The sequence below is a fragment of the Argiope bruennichi genome, chromosome 2 (genome assembly GCF_947563725.1).
Source record: "Argiope bruennichi chromosome 2, qqArgBrue1.1, whole genome shotgun sequence".
NCBI classification, from domain to species: domain Eukaryota; kingdom Metazoa; phylum Arthropoda; class Arachnida; order Araneae; family Araneidae; genus Argiope; species Argiope bruennichi.
In genome coordinates, this window is record NC_079152.1 from 18,381,403 (window position 1) to 18,409,059 (window position 27,657).

Sequence of the window (27,657 nt, forward strand, 5' to 3'; positions counted from 1 at the left end):
AAATGTAATATGTGCTATAAAATTTGACTAGAGATCATAAATTGCTCACTTGATTTAAAGAGAACAAATTATCTAAACAAAATATCTATATTCTCTATTTGAATAAAATATTTTAAAATTAACTTGTATGTACACAGATTCTAACAATAAAGCTAAAATATGCTTGTAAAAGCACAGTGCAAATACCTTATTCCCATAGCATATAAACAAAATTATACATATGTATGACAATTACACATTCTATAATATAAAATGCATATAACATTATAAAAGCTTACAAAAGTACAGGTAATAAAAAGAACATTTTGGCAATTTTATTTTTCAAATAAAATAATTTTTATCATTATGGAACATAATATCAATAATTATCTATTTAAAAAACATAAAATAAATTGCATTTTACTTAATTTTTTATTTTTTTTCATTTAATAATTCATTATAATAAAATTATAACTCATTCTTCAATGAATTAATATGTTTAAATGATTTAATATCATTTGAAATTTGGTGATATAAATTATTTTAAAATTAATATAAAGTAGAATGCATTTCAATTTAATTAATTCTCTTATATATAAAACAATACATCTACTCATAAAAGAATTAATGACATGAAGTAATCATCTTGAAAATAATAATATTAAATGTAAACATAATATCTATTAATTTTGATCACTGATGCATAGCTCTTTTTTTTTAATTACAAAAGATTAAGTAAAAATCAATAAAACAAAACAAAAATTCAAAGATATACGAGACTACTTAATTTACAAATATGGCAATCTTTTTCATATAAGGAATGATCGACTTGTTTTCTCTATTACGGATTTTCTTGGAGACATATTGATATACAATAGTCAATCTCTGAACATATTAGTAAAAGTCATAATTTAACAACATATTTAAAACAGTGAATAAAATATTAACAATAATTTCCCTTTAGTCCTAGTTTGTACAACTGATCTTAGATAATCTTATGTATTTATAATGTTATTTTTTCCACACCAATATACATCACTTAATGGCATATAACAGTCAACAGCACTCAGTTATTGAACAAACTAAACAAAAATATCTGTTGTGATGTGTTACAAGCTAATGCCAATACTTGCAAAGCAAAAATAAAAGTTATTCTTTAATATAATATTTCACATTTTAATAAAAAGTAATTGGTAGGGGTTTTTATTGCCATTAAACTACAGTTTTAAGAATAACTTTTTATTGATGATAAATTGTATGTATGTTATTGAAATTTTGCAACCTTTATAAAAAAAATTTAATATTGAACTGTTAATTTTTCCTTGGATAAAAAAAATCTGCATTTTTTAAAAATTATTTATTCTTTTGCAGAATTTACATAAATGCATTTGAGATGCATGTTAGTATTCATCATTTGATTTATTTATAGTAACTTTTGAAATTAAATTCCATTGTAACTTTCTTTTTAAAAATTCAGCACCTTGCCCCCTGCCTTTATGTTAATGCAGAATAATTTTCTGCATTAAGGCAAAGATAATAAAAATTCAATATTATTTCATCTTCTAGGCATTTCAATGCAAATTCATATTCTAATTAAACTTTTGATATAACTTAACAAATACAATCTAGATCTTTAAGGGATACTTGTTATATATACACGCTCACAATAGGAAAAATCAACTCTGATAGTCATTTAAATTTTCAAAATATAAATATTTACATATAAATACAGCCTTCTCCTTTCCTTCAATTTATAAAAAGGAGTCATAAATTATTATATCAAGATAATGAATGATACATGCATATAAGGCACAAATGTTTTACATGCCTTTTAAAAATTTGTAGAATCAACTGTAATCCCATTCAAGAGGGTAATAATTGAAAATTTTAGTATTTTGTATGTATAACTTACCTGAGAAATTTTGATTTACCTTTTCAAAAAACACTCAATATGTAACTAACTTAAATTTTAAAAGATAAAACCAAAGTACAACCAATACTTATTTTAAATTTAATTTAAATACAACCAATTCTAAAGACCAATCATAGCAACCAGTGGCAGTTCCAGAATATAAGAAAACAGGAGACATAATTTTTTTTTAAAAAGTGAATCTTCCTTGTACTAAAGCATGAGATAAATTTATTCAATAATTATTTATTCCTTTTTATTCTATTATTTTTATTAATATAAAACATATATCTCAAGATATCTAAAAAATTAAGAACAGTTATTTTAGAAATGAATATAAATTAAAATGTAATAAAACAAATGTAGGAAAAATTGAAGATTATATGTAGAGTAATTGTTTAGCTTTAACTATAATTCAGAATTAAATCCTATATTATTTTTTAATAATTATAATAATACTATTAGATAATGGATTTGTTACAAAATTATTTTGCTAATACAATCAGATTAATTTCCTATTCTGAAATCACATGGAGGATATTTTTGGATAGACCGTGTAATTCTGAACCATGAATAGATGAGAAGAATGATACACAAGCAAACAATTACTCTCTAAACCTCGACATCATACAAATGTGAGAATGCTTGACCTCAATATACATTTAGCCCAAATTTTCCATTTAGTCCAAATTGGAAATTTTCAATGGGGCCAAGTTTTGAAACTACTATGTTTTGTTCCTGAAATTTAATTTCTTATATTAAATCATCATGATTTACAAAATTACTCTGATTACTCTAATTAAACATGAGGTGACAGGTATCCCTATAAATGGCAATATGATCATGTAAACATTGTTTATAAACAAATTAAACTAATTAATATAGAAAAGAAGAGGTTTAAATTATATTTGGTAAGGCAAATTTATATATATTTATAATTATAAACTTTTCCTACCAAATATATTTTATATCAATTTAAGATTATGCAATAATAAAAGGAAAGTTTGGTATAAATTTATTTGACTTAATGCAAAGATCCTGCTTAATGTTTTTCTGAAAACGCCACTGGCATGTGTACTTAAAATGCTGATTATTTCAATAAATTTGTATTAAAGAGTTTAAAACTCTTGAAATAATTGTATAAACTAGAAAGAAAATAACATAAAAACAACTGTAAAGGATACAAAACAAATAAAACTCAATATTTTAGCTCAAATATAATAAAAAAAATTCAAAAAATAACAATGAAGTTTTTTTACTACACAGATGTAACAGTCCAGTAATGTCTAGCTGGTGGTGGCGGTGGAGGTATTTCATCTTTCAATACTGATTTATTTTCTTGGTAGTTTATATTACTATCAGTTAAATCCAGCTTCACAGCATTTGCTTTATCTGTACTGGGTGGATGTAATGTAGAATATGCTTTCATAGAACGATCAAATGGACGGTGTGAAGCAATTGTTCTTCGATCCAAGGATGCTGTTTTTCCTAAGAAAATATTTTATTTTTATAGCAAGATAAATTTATATGCACTTTTAATAACATAAATATCTGAAAAACCAAACTTCACTTGGCAGGGTTTTTTCTTTTCTTTACTTTCTTTGCACTTTTTTTTAATCTTTTTATTTTTTGGAGAAAATGTTTAAATACAAATCACATACTCATTAGATATGAATATTTTTCAATCTTATCTACATATGAACTGGTCATTTAAATACAAAAAATTAATGTACTTTGTTGAACATGTTATTCAAAACAATGTAGTATATTAAACTATTCTATTTACAGTTTATCTATTATTACTTATATTTATGAACTTACACACAGTTTTACCATGGTGAAATCGGATGCAAGATGGCACTGTCAGTATGAGAGCAGATAAAAAAAGTCTTTAATAGTTAGTTATAAAAAAAATATGGGTTTGTGTGTGTGTGTGTGTGTATGTAAAATCATATTTTTTCAGGGAAGACATACATATAGATTAACATAAAAAGCAAAAGTGTTAAATATAAATAAAAAAAATAAAGAAAAAACTGCAACTCGAACCAAGGACCCACAACACACACGTCATTCATATTGTTGTGACCACTATACTACACAGCACACACTTCAAAATTTAAGTTGAATATATTTATTCTAGTAATTGGTTGTGAAAAATGCTTTTTTTTTATGTTCTATAAAATCAAAGGTCCTTCCCGGTCTTTCTTTCCCTTCCAGGAAAAACACCTATATAGAAAATCTTGAAAAACCTTATTTAAATATAAAATTTGATCCAAATCATTAGAGCTTTTTTCGAGATGCACGACACAAATATATATATAAGAATTGCTTGTATAACGATATATAAGCAATTAGCCTCATTATATCTATTCAGCTAATGAATTCTCTATGATTGATTATAATAGTTCAACCTGGTGGTGTAAGTTAAAATAATCGGAGACATAAATTTATTCTTAACATTCAACTTTCATTCTTCCAAAGTATATGTAAAGAGTTAAACTTTATTTCTCTTAATGGAACTACAAATCATAATCTTTTTCTATAAACCTTAATAGCACAATTATCTATCATCCAGTTTCATTAGATTTTTCTTCTGAAATAAACAAAGTAATATTCATATCATTATTTAATAATCTTTCTTTAAAATATAGTGTTGTACTCATTTTAACAGTTAACATACACTAAGGTATTTAAAAAGAATCACAAATCTATCATATTTTATATTTACCTGCATCATATAAACTATCTTGACTTTTACTAGTAATAGGCACATCTCGGAAAAACGCAGCCATGTGGAATGCCCAATGTTCAGGTCCCACAGAATAAGTTGAAGAGGCACTGCTGTATCCTGATGAAGAAGATGAGGCACAAGAATGTGAGATTAAACTACTTCGTTGGTAAAACAAAATATATGCATCCGCAGAAATCACTTCACTTGCTTGAACTTCCTGCACTTTTGTATCATCAAAATGATACCAATGACCATTTACTGGATTCCTGCAATAAGCTAAAAAAAATTCAAATAATTATTTTTTGAAGTAATAAAAATTTTTGCACTCAAAAATAAACATTTTTAAAAAGAAATTACCCATTTTAAATGGCAATTTCTGTGCACTTTTTTTGCAGAAATTATCCAAAAATAAGAATTACAGGCTATTATTGTTGCAAGTTTTTAACAAAAAGCTGGTTTCATCTATTAATTTATTAAGTTAAAAATTAAGTGTATTTTTAATTTAGAAATTATAAAAAGTCACCAAACATTTTCTTCTAAAGACTCAACATAAATCAGAGATATATACAATTCAAAGTTCTACATTCTAAAAAGTCAGGAATTAGAATCATTTTCATAATATTAATCAATTTATTGAAATTATAGTTTATTTTCTCATGAATCAAAAATCATATAAATTAGAAAAATTTAAATGCTTTTTAAGAACATTTACAACTTTCTTAAAAAATGTTTACATCGACATTATAATATACATATAGTTTTTTAAAATTAAATTTCCTTTTACGTGCCATTATAATGAAATAAATAAAGGCAAAAAGATAATTTGCACAATAAAACCATTCTTGAGGATAGTGGTTGACCAAATATTTAAAATTATTTGTAAGACCAATCCACTGTTGCAATGACAGTATCAATTTTTAATTCACATGATGTCAATGACATCATGAATGATACAGAATTCTCAGCTACTACCCATTTCTGGGAAAATCTCAAAAACATTCTTTTATCAAACATTCTCTCTGGGAAAAAATTTTAGCAGAGTTATCTGTTACAACAATTAAATAAAATTATTTAACCCTTTCTAGGACCATGAGAAGTATGCTTCCCCCAAAATTCATCAATCTTTGTATTTCTGAGTATTCTTTGCATTTAATAAGACAGAAATTTAGAACTTTCAGTTCCTTATCTCACACAAAATGGGTGCCTGGATTTGTTTTTTAATTATTAATTAAACAAATTAAATTTATCTTATATTCTAAAACATCATGATTCTTTAAAAAAATAGTCTTTTAAAGGGTTAAAGCTAATTTTTATTTTATATGAAAACTCGCGATTCATAAATACATCATAAAGAGTCATTTTTCTTTGCCAGAGCTATGCCATTTATTAGCTAAGTCAATTTAACCCCTTTTCAAGCATAGCTGATCAATCAGAACATTCTATCATTACTATACAAATATATTTTAAAACAGCATGAAGTGGAGAAGGGCAAGCAAGCATTGATGATCTTATCTAGAAGTCATGAAATTTCACATGAAATTAAAATGTTTGAGTTCTTGGGACAGATTTTTTGAGTTTGAGTTCAAACTGTGCTACAGATTTATCCCATTGACAATGTACAGTGGTACAGTATTTTTTCGATTTCCTTCAAAACCGATCATGATGAAGGCCAGACAATCATTAATGACATATCTAGAGGTTATGAACTTGAAAAACTTCAAAATCGGAACCAGGCAACTGATTCATTGGTTTTCCCTTATTATTTTAAACATTTATAGTTTATGTGAGAATTATCATTAACTGTTCATCTTCAAACATGCATACCTGTATAATGGCCACCTTGCATACTGCCATGATGATTACAAACAGCATACAGCTCATAAACATTATCTTCTAAACGAGAATATGGACGATATCTAGGACGTTTCCAAGGTGACCAAAATGCTAATGATGATGAATTGTTGTGCATTTGCTGAACATTTTGATTTCTTGTTGTTATATATGGACTCATATCTAAGCCTGAGAATGGGAAGTTCACAAATGTTGTCATCTTCAGTCGCTGAGAAGCAGACTACAGAATATAAGTTAAATTAAGAATCAGTTAGTCTAAATAATAAAATAAAATTCTTCATTTGTTTAGGAACATAAGAATATAGAAATTAAAAATAAATTATTCAAATCCATATCAAAATACACCTGGCTTTGACTGCTTATCAAAAGAGTATTCCTTTCAAAATGAATTTTCAAAAATGGTTTATTATTTTGAATGATTTAATTTTGAAAAAAAAAATCACAAAATAAAAATTAATGTTAACAATGAAATTATTTATTACTATTAATGAAAAAAAAATTATCTTATGTCAAACTTTTTATAGATTCTAAGAGATTTTTAAAACACATTTTCTTGAAACAAATTAATTTGAGTAATTCTAAAAAATATTTTAAAGCAGTAAAGATGGTAATTAAAAAAATCATAATTTATTTTAAATTAAAAAATATATTTAAGAATCATGAAAAAAGATACAGAATATAAAGATTAAAGCAAGTAAACATATAAGAGCCAGAATATATCTAACTGAAAAATAAAACTTGTTTCAACTATCACTAAAATTCAACATTTTCATAGCATAAGAATAAAGACACTAGTAAAAATTTTGCATAGATATATCCACAATGACATATTTCAGAAAGTTTTCACATTTGCTATTGAATCTACTATTAAAAATTGAATCAATACCTGTTCACATAAATTTCCATTTCATTAAAAAAACTATTACTAACCTGCCTGAATCTTTTCAAGTGTACAATGAACACATCAGGTATAGTCCATAAGCTCAGTGATTTTACACATGGTAAACGATGATGACAGTAGGCACAGACCCATGCATCTTCACTTTCCAACTAAGAATTTTAATAAAAAAATTGTAATAATTTAAAATATTTATGGAAAAATACAAAATTATCCTACATAAAATATTCCCTACAGTTTCATTTTATAACGTTTAACAAATCATATTAGCTTTTAAGTTCCAGATACAATTTGGAAATTTATAGATGATACATAAATAATATTTATAAAGAATATTTGGATACACAATATAAATTCAAAAAAATATCTATTTATTTCATTCCAATTCTGAAACTTTTAGAATAAATAACTTAAAAATTAATTATAATATAGCTAAACATTTAAATTAAATAACGGATAATAAGTAATTCAAAATTAATCATGATTTTAATAAAAAAATATGTAATCCAAAATTGCATATTGTAGTAAAAATTTATATAAAGCAACAAAAATTTGAATTTTTACTCTAAAATAATACATTATGAAATATTTAAATAAGAAAGAATATAAGATACAGATAAATGCACTTATGAAATAATATTGAATATTTATATGAAAATATCAAACAGACAAAACATCTTTTTGTTCAGTGCATAAATTCCAATCTTAACTGTAAAAGGGGAAAAAAAGTTGGCCTTTTTTTTCCCTCACTGGAAATGGGGGGGAAAATATTTCTTTTTATGCTATTTCCACTATTAATTTCATATGGGTTAGAGATATGAAAATTAAACAGGATGGAAGGTATTATTAATCAGAGCTTTCTAATCATGACTTATGCAAAAGTCAGTCAAAAAGTAAAATTGCAATCATTTAGAAGTTTGGAACTGAAAGCCACTTTTCAATCCCCTCAGGATTCCAGCTATCAAAAAGGTTGAACATGATTGTTTGTTATGGTTAATAATAGTTGTTAAATGTAAATAAAATAATTGTTAAATGTTTAAATACTTGTTTGTTTAATGGGGCAATAATTTATCTAATTCGAATAATCTATCTCGCTTCAATAGAGATAGAAGTTACGGAGAAACAAAAATTTCCACACATCTCTTTATATCTGGATAGTTCATCGCTGAATTTGGCCAAAAATTTTAACCCTCCTCACAGCATATCCTTTACTGATTTAAATCAAATCAAAATTATTCTATATATTGTGTTTACACTGCAACATATGCAAAATATCATACAAGTAAATGCAATAAATTCAATTTATCCATATTTTGAAAAAATCTATTTTTTTATCCACTTAAAATTTAACCTTAAAAATCATTAAAGCTGTAGTTTTAATTATCTGAAAAGTTGATAAATCAATTCTTTAGTTTTAGTTTAAATTTCACTTCTGAAATGGGGAAATTTTCTTTTTTGAGTTGCTGAAATGATGTCATCTTCTATTTTTACTTTGAAATGCCTATCAACAAAAATAAATATATGAAGAGTAAAATTAAATTCATCTTTAATGCTACAAGTTTCAAATTTAAAACAAACTGGATTATGGATTTTTATCATGACTGCATTTTCCTCAATACTCTATGGCACATATTCATATAATATCTAAAGCAAAGGGAGAGTATGGATTCCAAGGGCTATCTTCAGAGAAACTCAACTGAAATTTCTCAAAAGACACATAATGAGAATTGTAAGAGAAATAAGGTACTTCTAAAAATAAAGTAATATTTAGTTCTGTTACATATATGTAAAATGAAAAAGGTTAACATAGAAGTGTACTTGATATATTTTATACATATAATATGCAGTTATAAGCAATTTATATTTTTTCTTGTATTTTTTTTCACTGATATTATTAGCATAAATTTTACATTTATATTGGCATAGTACAGAATAATATTTATGTCTTATTAAACTGTTAAATAGAAAATTTATAGTTTTTGAAATTAATGATATGGGAAATAAAATATTTATTAGCTACACTTAGCTACAAAAAATACATTTTTTTTTTTTTTTACTTACTCTTTCCTCATTGAAATATAAATCAAAACATTCCTTCAGAGTGATATCATCAGATTGCTTTCTAGAATTCCTTACAGCATTCACTGATGCATGTTCTTCAATGAAATTCAATTCCATTGGAAAACTGAATAAAAAATCAAAATAGAGAAAATTAAATACTTTATGATTACATAATCATAAAAAAAAATAATAATCTATGAACATATATTATATTTGAATTTTGAAATGAAATCAAAAAGAAAAAAATATATTTATTTCTACAGAAAAAAAAAAAAAGAAAAAAAGGCATTTTACAAAAAAAAACTTACATATCTTTGGCAACTTTATTCCAAACAATAGAAAGTTTAACGTGAGGTATTGCTCCTGTACATAACATTAGAGCTTTATCTATGGCAGGCATGTATAATGGCATATCCACTGAAGAGCATATGGTTTCATTAACTGGCTCACCATCAATGATGCATAAAGAAAAACAATTCTCCAAATCCTTTCAGGGAAAAACATAATCAATTTTTTTTATAAAAATACTTTAATACATACAAAACAATAATAATGTATGAAACTGCAATTTGGTGGCATACAACAGAATACAGTTTAACAAATAATAATTCAATAATTTTTTTTAACACAAATACCTACCGAAATGAGAAAAATACTTTAAATAATTTTCAACAAATATTTTCCAAGACCCAAGTTTTAACCAGATTAAAACTTATTTTGAATCTACAGTAAAGCTTCAATCATTTAAACTCCAGTAATCCAAACCATTTTGAGAGAAAAAAAAAATTCCACAAACATAATCTTTTCAAATCAAAAAAGTTTAATAACTGATTTTGACTGATATGTTCACACTGAGATATTTTGATAAAATATTTAAATAGATAAAATTTTTAATAATGTAGTTTATTAAATTAAAATGCTAAATACTTCTAGTTAAAATTATGTTGTGTTAACTGCTAAATATAAATAATGTTTTTGAACTGAAAACTATCTTTTTTGTTTTTTGATCTGATATATATATATATATATTATAAGTTACAAAACTATTATCTACAAGAAAAAACACTAACAAATTAAATACAGTGCAGATGATTTTCTATTTACAATAAAAATAAGCATACCAAATCAAAGATGTTTTCAAAAGGATGACGCATTGCTTCCAATATTATTTTCATTAATTCTGAATAACTGATTTCTCTAGTCACATCTAGAACAAATGGTCTCCAAAGCCTGCAAATGGAAGAATATTATTATAAATCATACAATACATTTCAAGAAATGTAATATTAAAGTCATCAGTCCTGATAAGAAAAATTCAAATAAAAAAAAATATTTTAGTGAATACCATTCATAACAAAATGAGATGCACTCAATATATTATGCTCTTTAACTTCATAACAATATACTTTCTCTTAGTTACTGTGCATCAAAAGGTTACCTTACCTTTTAACAAAATGGACTTGATAAGGGAAAAATGTACAATGTTTTTTGGGGTTCCAGAAACTTAATCCGATACTTCAAGTTAGACTGGCTTTTAAATGCTGCTACGGAAACAATCTTCCAAGTTTCAAGATCATAAAACAGATAGGAAGATTTAAAGGAACTTATATTTTTAGTAAATTTCCAAAAAGTATTATGTCCAATATTGTATGATATAAATATGAACTTTACTTTTAAATCAAGCAGATAATTATCCCAAACATGCTGAATTTGATACTGAGACTTCTGGGGGGGGGGAGGAGATAATAAATTTTTTGATTTGCAAATGAATCAACATTTCATGCCTCCAGAAAGTAAAATAACATTTATATCTGAGAATCAAGGAATTCATATATTGCAGAAAAAACAACATTAACATTTTATGAACTATAATGGGGGATGCTGAAATTTTCTAAGGTAACTGACAGCATGAATATTTGGCTTTTAGTATTTACATTTTTCAAAAATAAACATAAGTCTATGTATAAATATTTTGAGTTGCATATTTTTGTAATCTGGAGCATAACATATAAAGTAGAAGGTGGTTCTATATACCCAAGGCTATTTGCCAGAACTGATAAGAAAATAGAGTATGTCAATAATTTTAGGATGAAAAATTAATATCATAACATACATAAAACATAATATTTTTGTTTTTACTATACATATATATAAACATAATTTTTTCAATGAGTGACCGAAAAGAAGAAACTTTTTATTGATTTATTTAATCCACGAGGCATATAAAGTACAAGGAAGAAACAATGATGAAAAGACATCTCTCAATATTGTAATATAGCAAAGTGGCAGAAATTTTTTCCTTCAGTGATTTTAGAATAAGATTCTGATAGGGATTTCTTTGCCACATGTCTATTTAGGAAAGGGAATCTTAGATATATTTGAAAGGTATGTACAAGTGTTAGAAATTTCATTGTAAAATCCTAACACTAGTATACTTGAAACACTAATACTGGAGAAAGTACATAAGTAGTCAATTTTCAAGAACAAATGTTACAAATAATTAAATAAAAAGTGGGAATTGAATGAGGAAATCTATTAAGAGATATGTATATGTATTACAATACTTACATTTCACAGCTAGATTCCTTTTCAATTTTATTGGAGATAACCAAACAAATTTTTTCACTTTCCATGCTAACATTTTTATCTCCAGGTGGAGTCTCTATGGCATACAAATGCTTACTGTCTTTGAAATCAGCAACTAGATCAGAATCACAAAATGTTCTCTCAAACTCTCCATTAATGATTTCCAGAAGAAGTAGCTAGAGTGACAAAAAAGAGCACAAAAGTTTAGAGAAAAGATAATTCTAAATCCTATTTTGTTCACTGGCTTTGATAATAAATGTATAAAGATTAACATTTATAAAGAAATTCAATTAAAAGTTGCAATGAATTAATATCCTGATATGTCTGACAGTCTCAAATTTTATCAAGAAATACAGACGCCAATGAGGATTTGAATAGAGTGAGAGAAAATTGAGTTGCAAATTTTGTTTCATATCACATTTTATTGCAAATATTGTGCTTAAAATTACAATAAGTTCATATATAAGTAATAAATTAATTCACATTTAATAGCATGCTACTTCTCACAAAACAAAAATTCATTAAAGTAGCAATTATAAAGATTGCTTATTAATTTTGCCATTAATATAAATATAAAAATGTAAACATAATTTTGGAAATGCATGCTGAAAAAAGAAAATTTTTGTAATGAATTTCAATTTATTTCACCACGTGAACCATATTTTCTACAAAGGGAAGATGACTGATGATGAAATGACATGTCTATTTACATCATGGTACAAGAACAAAGTGACAAGAAGTTTTCCTTTCAATGATTTTACTATGAAATTCTGATAGGAATATTTTTGACATGTGATGACTTAGAAAAGAGAATCTTAGGTATCTTTAAAAGAATGTTGCAAGCATTAAGGATTTTTATCCTTTCACTCAGAGCGTGAGAAAATACTGAAATGAGCAGTTTTATAGAGCGAGTGTACCATTAATTCAATAAAAAAAAAGCAGAATTGGATCAAAAAATAAGAGAACATTTTAGAATAAAGTAGCATGGGCTAATTTAAGATAAAAATTAAGGAATCAATGAAGATTTAAATTAACTTAAGAAATATCATTACATATAAAAATATACTCTAAATACTCATTATAAAAGCACAGAAATGATCTAAAAGTCTTAATATCCTAAAAGTTAATATTAAGAAATAAAACAGGAATAAATTGGCACACATGACTGATCACATATAAAATTTCTAAAAAAAACTATATATTTCATTTATAAATGAGGGTAGGGTGGTGAGCTAATAAGAAAAACCATGTACCAACTTATTTGTTGTAGTGAAGTTTATTTATCTATTTACAGCCTAAGTGAAAAATAAAAACACAATACATTTTCTACAAACACATAAAAAAACTAATTACATGAACAATTTTACAGTTTAAATATCTATAATTTAATCACTACTAACAACAAAAACATGCTCATTCATATCTAAAGTTTTAGTTTTTTTATTAAAACTTCCTAATATTAGACAAAAAAAATTTTAGGTAACTGCAGTCGAAATTTACGCAATAAAATTAATGATCCATGAGAGAATCAAATAAAATATGCATGCTTCCAAACACAGGAAGGGACATATACAGAGAGCATGCTTCATACCTAACCCCAGTTATGTAAAATACTTTCTGTACACAGGATCATAGTTTAGCCTCCTTCTGAAGTCAAATCATTGCAAATGCTATAAAAAAATTTCAGAACACTTTATCTATATGCTTAAATTAAAGAAAAAGACTTGTGGCATTCCAAAATATTATAATAATAACATTACAATATAATTTTTTGCATTGCAAAAATTTAATCATTTATTTTGTTGCATATCAGATAAAGTGTTCCAAATTCTGAACTAAACAGAATTTCACTTTAGTTTGAAAATTAATGCAAGTCATTTGAATACCTACATTCCACATCAAAATGTACAAAATAAAAATAGGGAAAAAAAAATAGTTAAGATTAATTAAGCTCATTTCATTACATTAAAAAATTATATGTAAATATGCACATTATATTTCCATACATTAACCCTAGCTAGCAAAGAAACAATTAAGATAGAAGAGAAAATTAAATAATAAATGATTTTGACAATTTATATATATTCATTTTAAAATAGCTAATATATTCAATAAGTTAATATTTACATAAAAACATACCAATGCTTCTCAGAAATAGAGTAAAAAGGAAAAAAAAGAAAATCACGAACATTTTGAGTACAGAGATTATATTTAGTTATGAGTGTCACAAAAATGACAAAAAAAAAAAAAAAAAAAAAAAAAAATCAAGTTCAACAATATAACTAAAGAGACACCTCAATTTTGAATTCACTAAATAGAAATTTAAATATAATAAAATTTCCACCACAAAACTCAGTTAAAATAACTTTAAAATAAATTTTGCAGTTTGAAACACTAGTCTATTCTCAAATGTTTAAATTACTTGGCAGAAAACAAAATATACATAATCTATCATAACCTATTTTACAACCAAGTTTCATTGCAAGGATAGGTTAATACTTGCTTTTGCTGTATCAGGTATATATTAATACTGATACCGAAACCTACATTATACAGCCAGTAACTAATTCTCATCCAACTGGTATAAAACTGGGTTCCCTGTGGTTATTGATATTGATATATGCACCACAGGATTAAATTTATATTTGATTGTGCAGTATCAGGAGCAGATTGATACTAATACTCAATTGTACTTGAATTTTTTCTTGATGATTTTATATTTGATACATTTGCCATCAATAGGTATTAAAATAAAATCTGTTAATAGATATTAGTTTTAAAGATTGTTACCTTTCCTCAAATTGTCCATTATCTGTAACATTGGTTGTTAATAATAATTTTGTACTTAATTTGTTGTTTAAAGCATTATAAAAAAAATAAGGACTTTTATAAAACTTAAAAGAGTGATAGCAAGGATTTAATTTAATTTTTTATTTTTAAATGTTTTACCATACATTTATCAAAAAAAAAATATTTATATTTTTAGCTTAAAAACATAAATTTTTTTAATTTTTAAGTGAATTTTTTGAAATCATAATACTATAAAAATTCTATTCATATTCAAAGATTAATTTTTATCTGCTTTCAATTAATTTTATAGAAATAATTCTGTTTCTTCAGTTACCTATTTCATTAGAACATAAAAATTATTTAAAGCGATACATTTATTTTTCTTATAACTAAATAAATACAGCAAGGAAAGATAAACAAAAACATTAGAAATACTTGTATTCCAGGTAAACATGAAAAAATAATATATGCATGTAATTAGATAATATAGCACATACATATACTGTCCACAAGGCAACCCAATACTTTGCTTCATGTTAATACAAGTATCAACTAACAATAGTCAAAACTGGTAGCTGATATTGATAAATGTATGTCAAATATGATTCCAAATTGAGATTTTGCTTCTTCCAAAATACTTTGATTCACTTGTTGATGACAGCCATGATTTTGACAGTGATTGATGATAGTTGAGAAGAGGATAGTAAAGGCTTTACTGATATAGTCAGTACACAAGAAAGAAGGAATTCTTCAATGCTATGTAAATTGTTACATAAGATGAGGGAAGGATAATGTATATATATAACTATACCAGTGTAAAAAATCATGTAAACTCATAATGTCACCAAGGCAAGACAAAAAATTTGATTATATCAATCTAATATTCTGTAGGTATATACTATCACTCAAATGAAAATGAATGATATCAAATACTCTATCAATTGAATCAAAAACCTGATACCAGTATTTGATATTTCTCTTAATTGTACAAATTGTGTCTATCTGATATTTTTGCAGATCTGATACAAAGTATCAGGTTGATACATTATTATACAATGTTATTTCACTGAATGCTTACCAAAAGCATTATTTTCCCAGCCTGAAATAAACTAATTTTTAATACAAAAGGAAATAATAGTAGCAACTTAGTGAGCTATTTAATAACTATTATGCTAAATGTGAAAAATGTTATGTTCCTCAAAATTCAAAAGTGAAAGGACGTAATGTGAAATAAATTCTATATGAATCACAAGAAGATGATTTTACTATTATTTATCATACTTTTAAACAACTGAACATACTTTAAAAACTCTTTACATTCATTCTTCAAGTAAAATGTATTTTTAAAGCTTTTAATATCACTAAAATAAAAAATTTCTTTTGTGTCTTTTAACCAGAGAAATAGATTTTCTATGGTTATGGGTATAACTAATTAACAAAATTAAATAATGTAATCTACAAAATGATACATTGAATTAATCATAGCATTGCAATTTGGTTAATATAACTATAATGTATACATTGAAAGTATTTTTGCACATCAAATGCAATGAATAAGTTTTCTCATTTTTAAATAAGCAAATTTTAAAGCATAATACTGAATGAAGTGTCTCTTAAGAAAGAAAACAATCTCACTGGCAACAATATTTATTTTCAGTAAGCTACATATCTAAAAAAAATTATATGCTCCTAATATTTATTAGGAATAAAAAAAATCAATAAAATAAACTAATTCAGTAATTTTAATTTATGATTCTATTCCTAATAAATATTTAGAAAAAATCTGAATATTAAACAACCAAAAAATAAACAAATTTTATTTAATACAGGGGTGTTTGTGGGACCCCAAAAAATCCCCTGAAACTTTTACGGACTTACTACCGACATTTTGGAGTTTCGAGAAGGGGGGGGGGGAGAAATGAAAAATTACGATTATGAAGTATTGAATGACCTAATTATAAAAGTCCGATGAATTACTTTGTTTTGCAAAATTAATAACCATTAATTTTGCAAAATTAAGACCTTTGAACCCAGGTCACGTGATCGCACATCTGGTCGAACGAAGTCTCTCCCTTTTTTTTTCAGCCGCGCCTACTTGCCGAAAAGAATTCAGAAGAGAATGTCCGAGAACCGGGGGAATGAGTCATAACTCATTCCCCCGGTTCGCAATAAGGAAAGTCATAACTCGCAATAAGGAAAGAACAAAAAAAGTTTTTTCCCCCTTTTCACGCATTATCACTGCCTTTGGAGAAAGAAAGGAAAAGTTTTCACCACACACACTGACCTTGCGTTTTCTGCTTTCAAAGCAAACAAAATTACCCAGATCAAAATAAATAATTCATTATTATTCCTACTTCCTTTTGAACGACGATCCCCGGAATTTCCGGGTATCGAAGTTCAAAATCCCCGGAATTCCGGGGTTTCCCCGGAGCACAAACACCCCTGTTAATATTTAAAGGCATTTCATATTAAATATAAATCAAATAATTTAATAAAAAAAGTCTTGTTTATAAAAATCTAGTCTGTCTTTTTTTGTTTAATCTTCATTGAATATATTGTCAAAGAATACAAATATTTTTTTAATGGATATGCTGATGCAAATGAATATATTATATAAATTCTTAAAAAAAGATTACATGAAATTCAACCTTTATAGTTAAACACATAAGAAATGGTTTCATAATTTCACTTAAAAATACATAAGAAGCAAATTAAATAAGCAACTTCAGATAAAACATGCTTAATAATTTTGTTTATATATTATTAATGAATAAAATTAAAATAAATGTATAGTTTTAGTAAGCAAATATAAATTGATCAAAAATAAATTTTTATAAAAATAGGAAAATGACTTACATTTTCTTTTGAAGTTTTAAAGGAAGTGCTCAGCTTTTCTCGAAAATCATAAACAGTGGCTTGGGAATCAATCAGTATACCCACTTTATTCTACATAATGTAATATTCATTATAACATAATATTTATTAAAAAATATAACATTTCACCATAAAAATATTTCCTTAACTAAACAGAATATAACAAATTATTATTATTACTTATATTTTGTATTACAGGACTTGAACACTTTAATGAAAAATAGAATTACTATTTTGTATGGCATTTTGCCAAAAATTACTTAGTTAAAATAGACCTTAAAGACATTTTAAGCACATTTAAAATATTTTTTTTAAAAAAATTAAAATTTAGATTTTATTTAGATTAATGTCATGATCTGAAACTACCCTAATTAATTACTGATGGCATTATATTATTGATTTGAATTTACATTGGATTTTGAATAAACTTTTAAATTATGAATAATGATCTGATATAGAAAATGACATCTAAGTCAAAATCCTCAACATATTTTTCCTACCATACCAATAGGAGAACATATGCCTCTTCCAATTTTAATGTGCATCCAAATCATATACCCAGCAGATTTTTGTAGGAATACCACTTCAAATCAATAATTATCTAGTCTAGCAGAATCTACATTTTTCTGATTTAATTCCTGACAATTCTTGGTTGTCGAAATCATCTGAAAAAGCTAACTTATATAAGGAACACCAATTATCTAACCAGTTTGAACACAACATGTCTAACAAATTAATATTGCAATGCTATATTCTGAAGTAGAACAAGCAAAACAATGAATGCCTCTCTTGTAACACTTGAAGAATATTTATTAAATTATGTGTATCAATGATACCAAAATAAAATGTACTAAGTAAACTGTTTTCTGTAATTTTTTTTGATTAACTGATAAGGCAAATACCTCAGTTTGTAGTAAAATATGGATTTATTTTTTTAACGTAAATTAAAATCTTCTAATCAGAGTATTATGTAGATCAAATTTGGTTGCACAGACTTTTAATAATAAGTACCAAATTATTTTATTTCAAAGATAAAAAGTAAATTTTGTTATAGATTTTTAAAATGTTGATTAACTTAAAAAACAATTAAAACAATGAACAAAAATCTATAAAGCAACAAAATGTTTTGCTATATAAAAATAAGAAAAAGACAATGGTTATATTGCAAGATAACAAAATGATTTTTAAAAAAATTACTTCCTCTAAAAATAAGAGGAAAATTAAGCTTTATTTTAGAGCAAAATTATTTACTTAAAAGAGTTTATACCAAAAGAATATAATAAACACAGCTAGTATGATTATGAAACAGGACATTAACATTAAAAAAATACAGCTGTTAAAAATTATCATGGAAAAATCTTAGAAAGACATTATTATTTCTACAAAGAAAATATTTAGTCATAGATCACTGAACTGTATCCATTTCTCTCCTAAGCTACTTATATTATTAATATTTTATTTTTTAACATCTAAATTTAAACTTTTTGCTTCAAATTTGGCATACACTACCATATTTTATTGAATTTAATGCTTATTTTAGAACCCAAATGCATATTATCTTTAATCAATAACAATATTCAATGCAAAAAAAAAAAAAAAAAAAATCTCATCATTTACATCATCATTAGATTTTTTTTAAATACTTCTTCATAGAAAAATGAACTTTCTGATGTTTTAAAGATACTAATACAAATAATTTTTCATTCTAACCTACAGGTTGTCAGTTTCAAAAATGCTAATTATTTTGGAGTATGAGGAAAAATCTTGGAAGTAATTTTTATAATTCAATAAAATGTTTAAAAAGTGATAGAATTTCATTTACAATTTATAACAAAATAGGCAAAATTGTGGTTTTATGTTTCTGTATAGTTATAATAATAGTAGCCCAGTTAATATCTAATTAAAGTAAGATTTTGCCTATATAAAACAGCACTCTTAAATATTTTAATGTCAAATGTTAAGTATTTAATTACTTCAGAATTTTTACCATTGGTCAATAATTAATGGTGCAAAATCATATATATATAATTTAAAAATTTTAGTACCTAATTTGATTAAAGGAATTGAAATACAGGGGGGTTATAATTAAAGTTCCACTTTGAAATGGTCATAAAAGAAAAACTACTGGACCAAATGTTATCAAACTTAGTAATAATTTAAAGGAGGTCATGAAAATTTCTTTTCTGCCAAAAAAGATCAAAAACTCACCACCAGGTGTGAAATGGCACTGTATACAATATTGTTAAGCAAAATAGGACATGAAGACATCAGTTTAAAATGTGTTTCATCATTTCTGAAACGTGTTACAAAGCATGTTCAATGTGTGTTATCTCAAAAGCACTGTTTATGGTAATTAAACAATTTAATGGAACTGAAAGAAGCAATACACCAATGTGTGCATAACATTCCTCCTGATAAGCTAAGAGCTATTGTGATTTAGTTTGCTTTCAGGAAACGGTGGATGCCACTTGAGCAAGCTTTGTAACACGTTTCAGAAATGATTAAACACATTTTAAATCATGTCTTTGTGTTCTATTTTGCTTAACAATATTGCATACAGTCCCATTTCATCCCTGTGTTGAGTTTTTGAACTTTTTTTTTTTTTTGGAGGAAAAGAAATTTCCATGACTTTTTTTAAACTATTACCATAACGTTTGATAACATTTTGTCCAGTAGTTTTATTTTTATGGTCATTTCAAAATGGAACTTTAATTATAACCACCCTGGAATAATAACAATATATAAGCAAACCAGATTACATTTATTACAAACCATTTTAAAAGCAAACCAGATTACATTTATTAATCAAAATGAAGTAATACTTTCTTAAATTAAATAGAAAATTTTCTTACCATCTTCACTTTTTCATTTAAAAATATTATATACAGGTAAACTGGAATGGTATGAAATGTTGGAATGGGTAAAGAAACACAAAGGTAAGGATCGAAAGTATTGCTGAAGCGACCGCATCCTAAACAGCAAAGAGAAGAGCGAAACTGGCCTTGGAAGAGGTCGTGGATGAAACTACTGTTACATCTTAAGTGATTTGCAAGCATTTCTGCAGCAATATCTTCATCTGAACGACCTAAATTTCCCTTTAAAAAAGGAAAGAAAAAAATCAATTATATTTTGAAAATAAAATTTCTATTTGAAGTTACAATTAAGAAATTCACAAATATTGCATTTTAACTACTTTGAGAATGTGAGTTTATAAACAAAGTCCCTTATAGAATATAACATAGGTATCTATTTAACTATGAAAACAGAAATTGAAATGTTGAATTTAATTGTAAAATATTCTTAGTCGCATGACATGAGAATTGAAAGAATGAAACTAATATCATTGATTTTTATAATTAATCATTTTCATATTTAATTATTTTATAAAACAGATCCATATAAAAGATGATGTAGAAGAATAATATAGATAATAGGTTAATATTAAATGAAACACAAATAAAAGGTGCATCAAATTAAACATCTTCTCTCATATATATTCCGAGTAACTTTAAAATTCTTATAAAGTTATTTAAAAATTAAGAAATAGAAATTGATGTTTAAATGGGTAAAGAAAAAAACATAACCAAAACTTTTTCCCAATAGCATTTGTTGTAACCAATCAAAAAAGTTTGCACAAACTGAAGCCTACATTAACACAGCAATAATAAATTGATATTAATCTAAGTTTATTAAAATACTACAGTACACTCCCGATTACCCGCGGAATTGGGTGGCGCGGCCGCCGCGGATAACAAAAATCGCGGATAATCCGAAAAAAGGAAACAGTCATTCCAAATTTGAAAAATCGTTTTATGTACAATAAAAAAACGTAAAATAAACAGCAGGAAATGTTTAACTAACGCTTAATATTTTAGTATATCACTCAAAACTAACCTAAAATGCATTTTGTTAATGAAAATAGAAAAGTGCTTAGTATTTACGAGAGGCGTCAAGGATACACAGAAAAAATAATACATATGTTCTGTTTTAATACTGTAATGTATTATATAATTACAAAAGCATGACTGTAAAACTGCACCTTTTTGAAAAAATCAGTAAAAAAAAAAAAAAAAAAACTTTGTGCGGCAGGCGCAGATAATCGGGAGTCTACTGTATACTTATAAAGTTTCATAATAAGAAGTTGCTATACATTTGGTGCATATTTTAATTGTTGCAGCAAGAGCAAAAAATGTATAATTTTTTTTCTGTCCAGAAATTTATTGTGTCAATTTCAAGATTAATTCCAATTTTAAAGAAAATTAATAACAGCCAGTTTTAAAAATTAAATATTCTTCTTCTTTTATGAAATGCAAGTCATATTGCAACATACAACACTCTTTAGTTACAAATGACAATAAGAATAAATAAAGAAAACAAAGAATTTCAAAAATAAAAACTTTACAAAATTCATTTTTAAATTAAATTTTCAGTTATAAAATATGAACAAGCATATTAAAAAAAACTTATGAGAGGTGCTGTTAGGAGAATGGCAATGTTTCTTTGTAAACGTTCTAAAAGCACTAACCGTATTAAAGAATCCATTATTTAAACATTTTTATTTGAACAAAAAAAGAAAAGAACATCAACAACAACAAAATTGCAAGTCTTTATGTATAAATACTGTAATGAAAAATTACACATTCCATATTCATGTCATAAGTTTTCTTTTTTATTTAGATAAAGAATATTCCAGATAAATATTTTGAAATATTAGTTGTTAGCACAAAATCAAGCAACTTTATCAAATTAATTTTTCATTGCCTAAACTATTTCATTATTTAAAAAAAAAATTATAAAATAAATATAAAGTAAAAAAATATGGGCAAATCAGAATAAATAAGTCATTACTAAATTTAAAACCTTAACTAATTATATAATTATCATGAAAATATCAGTTTTATTTATACAATTAATTTTACAAAAAAAAATCTTATAATTTAATTTGTAACTACATCAAAAATGAAACCAGAAATTATATATGCCCTTTTAAGCACTATGCCAGTAAAAATTGTTTCAAGATATTGAAACAAAGAAAAATTGATTGTTCAAAGTAATATTAGAAAAAAAAAATTTAAATGAATTTTAAAATAAATAAAAAGAATAGATTTTAAAACATTACTATAGACCTCTTATATAGAAATTAACCTAGAATTCAAATTAGCATTTTTAATACTCAGTATGTATGCAAATGTATTTTTTTTTTGTAAGAAATTTCTAAATTAGCAAGATTCATATATTATTTTTTTTAATCATAAAATTTTATTACAGTTATATTCTCTTCAAAAAAAAAAAATTATAATTCAACAGATTTTTTTTTTTTTTTGATAATGATAAGCAATCAAAATATAACAAAAGTCTATTTGCAAATATTCAATATCAGTTTCTCAGTAATTTATAAAAATAATAGCATTTAGAAAATATTTTAAACGCATCTATATAAAAAAATTTTACAGGTAATCTATTAACATAAATGTATATTTGGATGTCTTGTATTCAGATTTACCGATTCTGTAAAACACATGATCTCCAAGACAAGAAGAAAGTCAATGACTATGAATTTCAATGCTTAAAATTTATTAAAATCCAAGCTTATCAAAAACCAAACAACTCCCCCCCCCCCTTCTTTATTTCCATCAACAAATTTCATTGTAGAACTAAAATTCAAACTGCTTTCATGGGTTCATTAAATGCTTAATTATGTGATTTTCTTTCATTTTTAATATCTATTTATTTTATATAAAGAATAAAAGAGTGAAATTACATTGTTATAAATATTAGACAATACATGAATCAGATAATTATATTTTTAAAGCACTATGATATTGTGTCACATGCCTCTATTAGAATAATTGGTACAACTTAATTTCCACAGTGACAGCGATAAACTGCCAAATCATGTAAAAATAACATCCAAAAGTAGCCAAATTAAGAACAATCATGCATACTTTCACTGAGTAATTCTAGCTTGGCATTATTCTTGGCGACGTTTTAATAGCGGTCGCCTGGGAATCAACATGTACCAAATAGCTTATATATACAATAAACAGATAACTATAATGTTATTAAAATAGCATGGCTTTGATGACCATTAAATTTGATTCTTAAAATTACTTTCAAGCCAGAATCATAAACGTAAGCTGTGGAGAAGATTTAATTAAGAGTAAATTTTATTGATTGTACCAATAAACCAGCTAGTCATTAAAGATGCAAATAAGCAATAAAGATTATATTTCTTATGCCTAAATTACATTTTTTCTTACCTAAGTTTGCATAATATTTACATGCAGAATTCATCAAGTTTTAAGGATACAGAACTGTCTAGAAGTTTATCATGCATTTCATTATATAAGAATTTCCTTCAGAAGGAAACAGCAATTATATAAAGCAAATAAATAAAGCTTTGAAATATAAGTTTATGAAGAAATTTAATATTAAAATAAATCCCTACAAATCTATAAGTTTAGCTATAAACTCATACTACTAGAATTGAGAGGAGAAAAATAAAAAATGACACACATTTTTTATTAAACACACAATCTATTAATACATTCAATAGACAGCACTTGATATTGGGGAAGTAGAATAAATAAGTAGCACACATTTTATTTTTACTTTTTCTCCAATTGTTATCATTCGAAACGTATTGACCAAGATACCATACTTCTAAAAACATTTCACAGATAAATTAACATCTTACAGAGAGAATAACTGATTAAAAGATGAGTCAGAGGTTGAGTGATATTCTTTTTATAAATAAAAAGTAAAAATCTACAGATAGCTTCAAGCACTTCAAATAACAGACTAAACACCTTTTAGATCAAAGTTCACAAATACGTTAGTGATATGTTTAAACTTCTGATACAGCATATTATTCTCAGTTAAATTATTAGAATATATTTAACCATAAGGAAGAACTTTTTATCTTATAAATCTCACAAAACAAATATATTTAAAAGCAAAGAGAAATCGTTCTTGGACAGGTTTTAGTATTTTGACAAGTGATGTAACAGTTTTCATGTAATTGACATTTTCTAAGATTATATTTTACGACAAAGTATGTAAAACCATTAAATTTAAAAGTTACAATTACATAGCGTTATCTCTCTAACAGTTACTAAAAAAAAAAAAAAAAAAAAGATTATTAAATTATTTCAGATTTACAAAACTATGATTTCATGATTTCTACTAACTAGTGCATTGTAACAATGGGACTGCTATGACTTGTCATGCAATAATATATTTTCATATAAATTAAATTTTGGCTTTTTGAATTATTAAATTATTAATTAATAAAAAAATAATTAAATAATGCCTTATTGTAACTCAGCTTTTAGCAAAAAATGCAACTAAGCATTAATTAATTTTTAATTAAAAACTGAATTTTAAAGTAAATTTTTTCAATTATATTTTTGGCATTATTCAGTCTCATTTATATAAAAAAAAAATATGCAAATATGATTGAACAAAAAAAACTTATTAAGTGCAAAGTGAAAATAAATATATTAGTAAATAAATGATTTCTATTGATTTATGAGAAAAATTTTATTAAATTTATCATTAATCATTCTTCACTTTCTTATTTATTTTCTAACTTAATGCATGAGAAAGTTTTCTATAGTAAAAATAATATATATGGAACTTAATTTTCCATAGCACCTTCTTCCCTTCACACTATGAGATATAGGCAAATGTGTTTTATTACTGTACAAGTGCAGGAAACAGAAATGTTTCCTGCATGAAAAGTTTTATATGCCATTTTTCCATAATATTTGCTGGAGATGGAAAGCACTAAAACTAAGATAGATTTAAGTACTGCAAAGAAAATTATATAACAGTGAATTTATATTCAATCATAGAAAAAAATATTAAGACGCAGAAATTATGAGTCACTCCTGTTGGTGATAGTATATTTTCTGTATATGGTGATATCATTGATAAAAACATCTCAACAAAATAATTTAAAATCTTTCAGTAAAAATCAACTACTCATTGAGAAAAAGGATAACCATAACTATATATATATATTTATATATCAAAGGTAAAATATAATTTGTTCCAGATTAAACATGAGACTTTTATATGTGGTTAGAATTTCAAAATAAAGCAATTAGATGTAATTGGGATTTAGATAAATTATTCCAAAATAAATTTTCCAAACTAAAATATTTACAATAATTTATTTAAAAAAAAAGAAAATGCATTACTTAAGAGTGAAATGTTTTAATATCAAATTTGAGAATTTTGTTTCATGACAATATTAGGAAGGAAAACTCTTACTTTTAATATAATTTTGCAAGCTGATACAGAATAAATCTAATATGAAACTAATTATACAAAACACATTATATTAAAATAATCTACATACAGTCGCATTATCACAATTTTAATTAGTTGACTTAAATTGGAGCTTCTTTAGCTAGTCAATATACCTTTAAGATGGAAATATTTCACAACATTAATTAACCAACAAAAACTTAGTCACAACTGGAAAATGAGCATTGACTGATGATACATACAAATTAACTAAAAACTGTTGTTGCAACAAATATTTTAAAGTTGAGATAATATTTTTTTATCTGACAAATAGAACAAAATTTTGAAAGACATGGTAAAGTTTTTATCCCACAAATATTATTTTATATAACTCCAGATGAGGTCTTAACCTATAATTAGATAACTGTAACACCAGAAAAATAGAAATTATAACATATTGTAAAATAATTTTATAAATATTCATAATTTCTTTTTTTATTAATTGTTTAACACCAATATAACAAACATTAATAGAAACTTTTGAGCATTTAAGGTAAAAAATAACTTACCTTTGTTTTTTTGTACTTTTCTTTTGGAGCTGTATTTAAATCTTCATGAACTTTATCCAATAACCACAAAAGAAACTCTTGAGCATCATGCTGTTCATTACCTTCATATTGGTTTCCATATTTTGCAACAGAATGTTTAAATTTATTTGATATGTTTCCATAATACTGGCACGACCATAATGATTTAAGTAAAGCTGCTAATTGCTCAGTTACTTCACCACGAGTTCCATATCGTTTGGAATGTGTTTTGTTCCGTCTCAATAAATCAATTTTAAAGTGATCCATCACAAAATATTCAGCAAACATATCTGTATTGCTCAGGCACTGGATCACAGCATTCATGAAGCATGTATTTCCGTGGTTTTTAAGACCACAAACTGCTGGTATTTTATCTTTGAAATATTCTTGGTAATCAATAGAATTGAAATTAAAAGCACTACTGCATCGCATATCTGAATTTGATGAAAACAAAGACGGTGAAGTAGGAACTTTTGATAAATTTCGATTCGCATTTTTTGAACTGTTGCTGGAGAAAAACGAATTACTCCGAAATAATTTCCTTATAAAATTCGAAGATTTTTCGCGATGTTTTTCCTTTTCGATATTTTTGGAATCCAAAGATTCATATTTTCTCTTTTCATTCTCGTTTGAATTGAAAGGAACATCTACTTTGACATATTTTATTTTGTTTTTCTTCCGTCTAACACTCATCCATCGAGGTAGAGTGAAAAATATTTGTTTATCATTATTTTCAGAAAATGCAATTTCTTTTGCTTTTTTCTTTTCAGCACTGGTGAGATCTCCATCCGAAACGGAACGACTGCACTCAGCATACTGTATTGTTGACATTTCTCCAGAATACCATGATCCTTAAAAATGTTACTATCAGAGGAAAACGTCAGCGTCGGAGAAAGGGCTTCATTTCGGATAAAAACTTAAGGCATTATCTGAATTACAAATGAAAACAAAACAAGGCGATACATAGAAATTAATTCCACACATCAAAATAAAAGTACTTTCCAATAACACGGGCAACCACACCTTCTTGGAATTCCTAATGATGGATTGCAAAACAGTATGAACAATCGCAGATACAAATTACAAACAAACGCTACATTGCAAAACAAACGAAGTGGTATTGCCAGATTTGTAAAGA

The 27,657-nt window shown here is 25.5% G+C and overlaps 1 protein-coding gene across 1 annotated transcript; it reads right to left on the reverse strand.

The window, feature by feature from the left end:
• LOC129958478 (ubiquitin carboxyl-terminal hydrolase 31-like) lies at positions 1–27,608 on the reverse strand. The gene is made up of 11 exons (XM_056070978.1): positions 26,502–27,608; positions 20,532–20,774; positions 17,662–17,751; positions 11,998–12,191; positions 10,551–10,659; positions 9,738–9,916; positions 9,430–9,553; positions 7,401–7,520; positions 6,444–6,690; positions 4,617–4,895; positions 1–3,376 (listed from the first exon to the last, which is right to left on the reverse strand). Exons 1-11 carry the CDS (start codon positions 27,348–27,350, stop codon positions 3,147–3,149), a joined length of 2,664 nt encoding a protein of 887 aa, XP_055926953.1. The 5' UTR covers positions 27,351–27,608; the 3' UTR covers positions 1–3,146.
• Between the last annotated feature and the right edge of the window lie 49 nt (positions 27,609–27,657).

Coding starts and splice junctions, on each gene's coding strand:
- LOC129958478 (XM_056070978.1), bottom strand. CDS start 27,350: ATGTCAACAATACAGTATGCTGAGTGCAGTCGTTCCGTTTCGGATGGA. Junction 6,691..7,400: donor ACTTGAAAAGATTCAGGCAG/GTTAGTAATAGT, acceptor TATATTCTGTAG/TCTGCTTCTCAGCGACTGAA. Junction 3,377..4,616: donor AGATAGTTTATATGATGCAG/GTAAATATAAAA, acceptor ATATTTTCTTAG/GAAAAACAGCATCCTTGGAT.